General features: G+C 42.5%; 1 pseudogene and 1 gene segment (V, D, J or C); both read right to left on the reverse strand.

The window, feature by feature from the left end:
* Nucleotides 1–2,039: 2,039 nt before the first annotated feature.
* Nucleotides 2,040–2,636, reverse strand: LOC128110381 (Ig heavy chain V region 3-6-like). The segment is given in 2 exon segments: nt 2,040–2,464; nt 2,551–2,636. Coding segments are annotated over 2 exon segments (468 nt in total).
* Nucleotides 2,637–8,647: 6,011 nt separating this feature from the next.
* LOC128110382 (immunoglobulin heavy variable 3-30-3-like) lies at nt 8,648–9,159 on the reverse strand (annotated as a pseudogene).
* Nucleotides 9,160–10,103: the final 944 nt, after the last annotated feature.

Consider the following 10,103-nt stretch of genomic DNA (forward strand, 5'->3'; position numbering starts at 1 on the left):
GATAAGTGATGCTGGAGTTGAAGTCCCAATTACAAACTGTGTCTCCAATAGTCCACAGTATGGTACCACTATATTCTAAATTCTTAGATGCTGTTAGACCCAAAGAAAATGATGGTTGGTTACATAAATCTAGACAGAGTGACAAGGTCTGCAAGGGTTTTATGAGGACAGACCTGATTCCTGCAGCTGCACCTGGGACAGTTCACCTGAAAATAGAGAACATCACCATCAATAGTAAACACAAACTTGGGCCACATGCCCAGTTTCCTTTCCTTAAATGCTGTGATACTGTAGGGAACAGCCACCAGGCAGAAAAGCAGTTCTAGGACATAGAAACTTTGATGTAGACTCTTGTAAGAAGATGAGGGCACCTCAACCAGGGGTCAGCTTTCATTCTAAGACAAGGTGTTTTTTTTTTCATGGTGGAGTCACTAGAGTATATAAAAGGTGAGCAGAGTGCAGGTCAGTTGTCGCTCCAAGACAGGGTGATTTACCTGGTGTTGAGTAGAAGAACTAGAGGCACAGACCTCAGGGATAGTTTCTTGATCCCTGCCTTTTTAACCATCTCCCATACAAATCAGAAATGATGTGGATCCTGCCATCCAGACACTGGTCTGTGAACATGAAGATGGCCTCCTCTCTTTCCTTCATAATCCAGGCTGTGACTTCTTCCCATGACCACTTTGCACTGCTTACTTGGAAGCATGGCCATCATTAGAGAATCCTTACAATGGAGGACAGTCACTGAGTCCTGGCTGACCTGGCTGGATGTCCATCTACTTCTTCATCTCTGGAAATCTCATCTTTGAGTTCCTGTGTCTTTATCTCTGATCTTTGGTCTGTGGGTGGCCTTAGGGAAACCAGGTCCTAACACCTTACAGACAGCTGTACAGTTCAGGATTTTAGGGACTCTGATGACCATGCACACGGTGCCACCTTCTTTGTGATTCTATGAGAGTTTCAGGGATATTTTTATACATTATCTCTAATCTTGGGGTTGTTCGGTCCTTCATAATTTAAAAAAAAAAGTCACAGATCTGAGTGTCAATCTTGTCAATTGAGTAGGGGGCATATGCTATATCCGATTTGATTTTATCCCTTGGATGGGGCACTGTGTTTTAGTGTCTGCCCTTGGGTTAGATTTCTATTCCTATGAAACTCTGTAGGAGGAGATCACCAATCACAGCTCAAACACTAATGGTGCAGGCCCAGGCTTATCTGTACACATAACTTATAGTTCTTTGCTATATTACAGGTGGTTTCTTCACTGACACATTTAAAAATAGTAATTATTGGTGTAAACACATGAGTATTTGTTTAATATGATGTTTTTAATCACAATGCAAAACTATATACTATTTGTACAAAATATACCAACTTTGGGAATGAAACACCTCCTTACAGCAAAGTCCTTAGAACTGAGCTATGCACAGTTGACCTCATGAAATTCCTGCCCTGCATTACAGGGTGGGTAATACAGCTGCAGTGATGTGTGAACCCCATTCAGTCTATGACACATTCCTTAGGCATAACAGCAAGTGCTTTGTGTCAATAATCTAGGAAGTGCTCTGACATACAGATGTATCTCAAAGTGGAGGGAATGGAGAATAGAAAGGACAATTTATTTCTTAATGGGACAACTAGTATAATGTTAAAGTCAACTGAGTTTCAAAAAGCTGTTTTCATTAAAAAAATTATTCCTAAGACTAGAGATGCCACAGCTGCAAATGGCTAGATTTATAACCAAAAAGACAAGAAATATTACCACAAACAACATCTTGAGAGTCCCAGTGAGAAAGAAATAAGCAAATGTGACTTTACATATACACAGGGTTTTTTTTTTTTTTCAAGACAGGGTTTCTCTGTGTAACTTTGCGCCTTTCCTGGAACTCGCTTTGGAGACCAGGCTGGCCTCGAACTCACAGAGATCCTCCTGCCTCTGCCTCCCGAGTTTTAATGATAAGAGAGAGAAATGACCCCAAAGCCTCGCTGCCCTTAGGGAGTGAGAAGCAAAGTCAGAGAAAACCATGAGTTTTTCTTTACAGTTCTGAAGGCTTGAGTTCCTGGGTTTGGTTAGGGCTGAGCGCCCCCTGCTGGTCCAGAGCTCCTCTGCAGGGAGGTTTGTGTCTGGGCTCATGCTGAAGTTCCTTCACTGTGTCTCTTGCACAGTAATATGTGGCTGTGTCCTCAGTGGTCACAGAGTTCAGCTGCAGGAGGAACTGGTTCTTGGATGTTTCTCTGGTGATGGAGATGCGGCTCTTGAGGGATGGGTTGTAGCTGGTGCCACCACTATAACTTATGTACCCCATCCACTCCAGCTTCTTCCCTGGGGACTGCCTGATCCAGTGCCAGTAGTAACCACTGGTAATGGAGTAACCAGTGACAGAGCAGGTGAGGGACAGTGACTGAGAGGGCTTCACCAGGCCAGGTCCTGACTCCTGAAGCTGTACCTGGGACAGGATACCTTCAGACAGGAAGAGACAATTCTGTTAATCATAGGTTGGTTGTCACAACCCTTCATAAACACATCTACGCACATGTAACACTTACCAGGAAGGGCAGTCACCAGGTACAGAAGACCCAACAGTGTCATCTTCTAGGCTACACCTCCTTTTCCTCTGGGTTAGCCTCCTGTGAGAGAGATGTGAGCTCCCACAGTCCAGGAGGGGATTTAACTTAGAGCTAGAAGGTGTATTTGCATGTGGGGAGTCAGCCTTGTCTATAAAGGGAGAGGGTGGATATTACTCCATTTCGCTATTGCAATAGGCCATCACTGTGTCTGACTTTCTGTAGTGTGAGTCTGGAATAAGAGGGCATGGGGACTACAGGGATCACAGGAAACACACCTTGGCATGACCAACCTCCACTTCCTAGTCCACCCTCCCCACCTCCTGTACTTTTGTATTCTCATGTCAGTGCCAACCTTCTTTTCACACAAGACTCCTGAACACTGTCTTTCTGATTAGTAAGCCCTCACTGCTCCTGCTTTTCTTCCTTGTTCCGCACATGAGATGGGTTTCCATATTTCCTGGAAAATTGGGACAGTGTCATATTGCTGTTTCACCGGTTTCAACTGTATTTCTTGCTCCATCCAGTCTGTGGAATGTAGAGGGAAAAGATGCTGAGAGAAGCAGCTGGGAACTCTGCACACCTTGAACGTCACTCGAGGATCCCATTCATTCTGTATCCTGTCTTGGGTCACAGGGCACCAGGTTAGACACATGATAGTATCATCAGAGTTGGTTTTTGATAGCCCCGCCACAGTGACTATGGATATGGATACAGAGGACAGTCTTCTGCCTCAGGTCTCTGTACTGCCTGAGGCTCCTCTTAGAGTTTGCAGCATGTGTCAGTGCTTGGGCAAAATATGAGTCCTTCCCTCTTTTCTCATACTTGTAGTAGTTTTTAATTTATAGGCAAGTCTTTTTTCCTTGAATAAAGATTTTTTTCTCACATAATATATCCCAATTAGAGTTTCTCCTCCCTCTTCAATTCCCAAGTCCTCCCTCCCCCTCCCATCCAGATACACCATCTTGCTGTTTCTCTTTAGAAAACCAACAAGCTTCTAATGAACAATAGTAAAATAAAATAAATTGAGTTCAAACAAAAACTAGCATATCTGAACAGGACAAAACAAACAAACAGAAGGAAAGGAGCCCAAGAAAAGGCAGAAGTGACAGGTGTGGATGCAGAGACTTCCTGATGTAAACACCCTGGAATCCCATAACAACTCAAAATGAGAAGACATGCTATATAATCAAAGGAAATGTCAGATAACATAAGAAATAAATAAAATAACAAAAGCCATGTGATATTATGAGACAAGGGACCTCCAAAATGCATTTGAACTTGATTTCTGGTGACCGTCTATTGCTGAAAATACAGCCTATGCTTGAGAGTAGCTGGTCTCTTCAGTCAGACTCCCCTTGCAAAACTAAATTTTCTTCTGCAAGTTGTTATCAACTGGAGATGGCTTCTGGGCTAGGGATAGGTGCATGTGCCACTTCTCCTCTCAGCTCTAGGAGGCCATCTGGTGCAGACCCGTGCAAGCCCTGTGCATGCTGCCTTAGTGTCTCTGAATCTTTATGTGCAACTATCCTGTTTCTTTCGAGGCCTTATTTCCTTGGTCCTTCTATCACATCTCACTCTTATACTCTTTTGTCCTCTTTTTCAGTGTTCCATGAGCACTGAGGGGAGGGATTTGATGAAAACATCTCATATAGTGCTGAGTGTCCAAGGTCTCTCATTCACAGAATTTTCTCTGGCTGTGGGTCTCTGTGTGTGTCCCCATCCACTGCAGAAGGAAGCTTCTGTGACGATGGCTGAGCAAGGCACTGATCTTTGAGTGTAGCAGAGTGCCATTGGGAGTTATTTTATTGTAATCTTCTTTTTATAGAACAATAATATTTATTTTTTATCCTAGGCTCCTGAACTACTAGTCTCAGATCCTTGGTCACTCAGTAATATAAAGTATGGGTTCTGTTTCATGTAGAGGCCTTTTGCCAATTCATGTATTGTTGATTACTCCCAGAAGCTTTTTCCACCACTGACCTAGCATGCCTTGAGGCTAGATACCACTATAAATCCAAGGCGTTTTAGCTTATGTTGGTATTAGTTTTCTCCTTTGGAATCATCTACTGTGTTAGGTTTCCATACTACCTCTCAAATGGCCCCAAGTTTTAGCTCACTTTCCCCTTATTTTCTCTGTTGCTCCCCTTTTCCTCACCCTCCCCTTTTGATCCTCCCTGCTAGTTGTCCCCCCCGCCCCGTGCTTTTAGAACTATCTAAACTATTTAGTTTTCCTACAGGAGATCTATCCTCTCCACCCCAATCCTTTAAGACTTAAAGATCTCTCTTGTGAATCTGGGGTTTCAATTCTGGCCCTGCATAATTCATTCTTGACAGGAGGCACGAGAATAAATACAGGAGTTGATGGAGACTGTATCACTTAAAGGCATACAACATTTCTGATCACAGACTAGGGATCATCACTTTCATCAGCAATTAGAAATACTAAACATACTGTTTTGTTAGAAATATAATTGCCTATCCTGTGTGATTATTGAATCTGCCATGAGTGATCTAAGGAGTTTAATAAGAAGGAGCATTAACCTGAATACTTGTACAGATAGTGTTAATTCCAAGGGCAAGAATAAAACCAAGATCACAATTAGAGCTAAACTTGAAGCAAGCTTGATTTCTATTGGTCTGCACCCAAGAGCAGGTCAGTTACTCCTTCTAAGTCAGGTTAAAGAGAGCAGCCCTGAATCCACCTCTTGGGACCCTTTGAGGAGTAAAATCCTGAATAGTTTTACATAATGGAGTCAATGGGGCAATAAGGAAAAACAAAAAAACATGAAAAAACATCATATGGCCACCCTCCATTTGATTAGATGGGTTAAGGGAGGGTTAGGAAGGGTCAGAGTATTCTCAAAAACAAATCAAGATCATGGGTTGGTGCTGTGGGATGGTCTGTATGTCAAATGTGTTGCTGATTGGTCAATGAATAAATCACTGATTGGTCAGTGGCCAGGCAGGAAGTATAGGTGGGACTAACAGGAGAATTGCGAGAACAGGAAGCTGGGTGAGGGAGACACTGCCAGCCGCCATCAGGACAAGGAAGATGTAAAGTACTGGTAAGCCACAAGCCACGTGGCAAGGTATAGATTAATAGAAATGGATTAATTTAAGCTGTAAGAACAGTTAGCAAGAAGCCTGCCACGGCCATACAGTTTGTAAGCAATATAAGTCTCTGTGTTTACTTGGTTGGGTCTGAGTGGCTGTGGGACTGGCGGGTGAGAGAGATTTGCCCTGACCGTGGGCCAGGCATGAAAACTCAAGCTACAGGTTGGGAAAGGTTAGTTTCCAGGAAACGGAGAGCAACTCAACTCTCCCAGCAAATAAAAATTTATTTTTAAAAATACAGCATAATTGTTCCTGCCTTTAAAATGTAGTCAGGCCGGGCGGTGGTGGCGCACGCCTTTAATCCCAGCACTCGGGAGGCAGAGCCAGGCGGATCTCTGTGAGTTCGAGGCCAGCCTGGGCTACCAAGTGAGTTCCAGGAGAGGCGCAAAGCTACACAGAGAAACCCTGTCTCGAAAAACCAAAAAAAAAAAAAAAAAAAATGTAGTCAGGCAGATTCCTCCAAAGAACAGAAGACAGACTTCAACAACATTTATATTATCCATTCATAAGCTAATGGGCTCCTAGGCTGATTCCAGTTCTCAGATGCTGTGAAGAGGGAAACACTGAATACAGGTGATCTGATATCTTTGTAGTAGTGAGTCATTCAGTGTCTGCCCAGAAGTGATGTAGCTAGGTCACATGACATTTCTATTTTTAACTTTTGGAGGAAATTCAGACAAAATTTCATAGGGATTGCAACAGTTCACTCTCACCAACCATGCATTGTGATTACCCTTTTTCCAATTAATCATCAGCATTGGGTGCCATTTGTTTCCTTAATAAATAACATTCTTGCAGAGATAAGATGAAATCTAAATCTATTTTTTTAATTTGCAATTCACTGATGGAACAAGATGTTGAAAACTGTAAGAGAAGTTTATTAGCCATTTGTGTAATAGTTGTGAATTTCTCAAAGCACCACTGCTGTCTCTCTGTAGGGGGAATTCATTCTTGGCCTTTCAATGGCTTAGGAGATAGCTGTGTAGGTTGTGCCACCAAATCAAGAACCCTCTTTATGTGTTTGTATTGAGTTTCCCACTCCACATGCTTGGGATGCTCTCTCTGTCTTTTGGGTACATGATCCATTAACACAACTGTCAGCTCAGGATTGTCTGCTGGAGCTCTTTTGTGCTGCTGCTTGTTCCCTCTGAGGGTCAGAGCAGCAGGGAAGCAGAGTGAGGAATGACACAGTGGTTGAGGTTAGGATTGGAACCTGACTGATCATAGTCTGATCCTTTAAAATGTCAGTAGAATTCTGACAGGGTGTGGGACTTGGGAGTGGATACTTTCCCAGGCAGCTGCACTGATTTATCTCAATGAGCTCCTTTGCATTGCCTTAACACCACAGGGGTAAACTCTTAAGCTCTGGGTGATGTGTATAGTTATAGAAAGCCTGCTGTGGTAGATTTTACAACCCTCTGGCCTGCACCTCCATCACTTACCATGATGCTTACGAGCTGCTCCCTCCCACAAGAGAAATGACTGAATGTTAAAATGAGGAAAGAGAAAGGAGGTTCTCTGCAGAAGGGAGACACCAACACTCACAGGAAATACCCCCATCTTCACACTGCTCTGGCTCCATTAGTATGAAAGTTTCTATTCTTTTCCACAATGGCAGCTGTGTCCAATTCATGGAAAACTGCTACAATTTAGTGATGTCTTTAGAATACCATGAATCAGTTTTACCCAAAGGACTTCTGTATGCACCTTTTACTGATGAATTCATGGGACTTCATCGAAAATGTAGGAAATCAAAGGCACTAAGAAATCTGTGAGAAAAGTAAACTTTCCTGTGCTTAGTGATTTCCTTAAGTTCAGCAGGAAAAGATGGCAGTTTAACTATTTGTGTTCACACATTTTTAGACATTCAAATGAAATTTCTAGCAACTCTTGAGACCCATATTGCCCATATTTATCTCCTATTTTGTATTCCTTCATTTACTCCTTGGTTGTACTGGAAGGATTACATGATAACATTTGTAATTAATTAACATAAGGACAATGCCATGTAAGTCAGTAGTGAATAATGCATCCTCTGCAGTCTGAGGAGGTAAGCTGTTGCATGAAGCACAGGTGTGGCAGACTAATAGGCCTCTCCAATTAGAACCCAGAGTTAGACCCAAGCATCATTCATTGCAGAAGGAAGGTGCACATTGTCCAGAAGGTCATCATCCCATCACCATAGGAGGCTCTGCACCTTTGAGGCAGATAGGATGAGCGTTTGTCTCTTGCCTCCTTGGTCAATCTAGGTTCCTCCATGAGTGTAGCAGAGTGCTGAGGAACAGACAGGCTGTCTTCTGGATTTCGGCACATAGTGGGAAACTCTCTAAATTCATGAAGGAAAGTCTACTCACTGTTTAACAATTCCTTATGCAAAAGGACTGTCAGTATTGGAAGCAAGGCACAGAGGCAAGGCAAGATACAATTGAGCTGATGGTGGGATTTGGCATTGTTGATAGTATATCCAATAATACTGTTTTAAAACAAATATTCTGAGCATATCTTACCTCAGGATGCACTTATTAACTTGTTAGTCATGGTGTCAACAATACACCTGGGCCTGGATTCTCCCAGCTCTTTCTGGAATATATGGCATGCCTTTCAATCACCAAGGAAATCAAATTACTCCTCACTCCCAATTTCATTTGTTTTTAAAACTAATGGCTGGTTCTATGCTTCCTCAGCATGTGATCCTGGTACTCACAGCAGAGTCAAATCTTTCCTGGGTAATGCTCTGCATTTTGTTCCATTCACAGTGTGTTCTGCATTTAAATGTGTACATCAGAACTGAAGACAGACTTGTTTAGAGATTTATTTATTTCAAAGATTAGTAGAGGTTATGTCTGTATAGAGGAATTTCCTGGGAAATGTGATCTATGATTTGAAATCACCGGACATAGAGTATTTTAACCCCTCATGTCCCTTTGCTGCTTCTGCTGTTGACCTGGAGCTCCCTGTGTGCTCAGTGCCCCCTGCTGGACTTGAACACCTTGTTGGGAGGTTTGTGTCTTAGCTTACAATTCCTTCCTCTCTGTGTAAAACAGTAGTACATGGCAGTATCTTCATTTCTCAGACTGCTCATGTACAAGTCAAATGGGTTCTTAGAATTGTCTCTGGAGATGGTAAATTGGTCCTTCACAGACTCTGCATAGTATCTTGCACTTCCATCATATTTTATAGTTGCTACCCACTCCAGTCCCCTCCCTGGAGCTTGATGAACCCAGTGCATCCATTGATCACTGAAGGTGAATCCAGAGGCTGCACAGGAGAGTTTAACTGTACCAAGCTGCCATGAAGGTCTAACAGCTGCACCTGACATTGGACTCCTGAAAACACAGAGAACCATAGTCAGAAATCTGTCACCTATATCCACTATCCCTCTTACTCATGTCCTCTTACACAAAGAGAATCTCTTCCCTGTAAATTACCTTTTATAGGAGCAACAATAAAAACCCATCTATATCCCATTTCCATTGTGAGTGGTCTGTGTTTAGTGCTGATGGGAAGATCTGGCTGAAATCATGATGTTCTTTATACTTTTTCTGGTTAAAGTTTCACCACACTTTATCCATTTCATACTTTTTTATACACAAGACATGCATTATATCTAGTAAACTGGTCTCCTTTTAAAAAACATACAATTTAAAAGGTATCACACACTGTCACATTTCTGGATGAAGCTCAGGTCTGGTGTGTCATCCTAGTGCCTGGGTTTGTGCTTCTTGGTGCTGGACACCTGAGACAGCTCTTGGTCAGAGTCAGACATGTCTGGTGAAGTTTCAATGTCCCCCTCACTGTGATGGGACACTTTTGATTTTGTTTCATTTAGTAGTTCCTGAAAGTATGGATACATGTTTTATTTTCAGAAAATGTGCTTGATAGGAGACAGCTACACATTTGTAGTCTCACATGCTAAACATCCATACACAGGGAACCTTGTTTAACCACCAGCACAGTCACAGAAGTGAACACACATCTCACCCTGAACACATCCACAGGTGGGAGGTGACAACTCCTTGTGACTTTATTTTTCGCTGCCCTGGTGATTAGAGAAATTGATGCTCTGCTATGACTTTGTTGATTCACAGTCTGGTCTCCATAAAAATATCGTCTATTCTTTCACCTGATTTGAGTCAATATTCTTATTATCTAGTTGTCTTAGTCATTTGTATAATGTAGAACTTAATCCCTGCACTAGGAAGGGTGCTCTCAGGGAAAGAATCTAGGGAATGTAGAAACACCAACACACATTTGCAATATTACTTTATATCCCATGGCTATCTTCCCACTGACTGCCCACTAGGTATTCATAGAACTTGGTAGCTGCTCTGTTCATGACACTGGATGCCTTAAAGGTCACTAATCAGGGTTGGGGACCTGGAAGTTCCCTGGAGATACAATATAAGAAGATCCGCTGA

The sequence above is a fragment of the Peromyscus californicus genome, unplaced genomic scaffold, assembly GCF_007827085.1.
Source record: "Peromyscus californicus insignis strain IS unplaced genomic scaffold, ASM782708v3 Scaffold_15__1_contigs__length_86483966, whole genome shotgun sequence".
In the NCBI taxonomy this organism is placed as follows: Eukaryota; Metazoa; Chordata; class Mammalia; order Rodentia; family Cricetidae; genus Peromyscus; species Peromyscus californicus.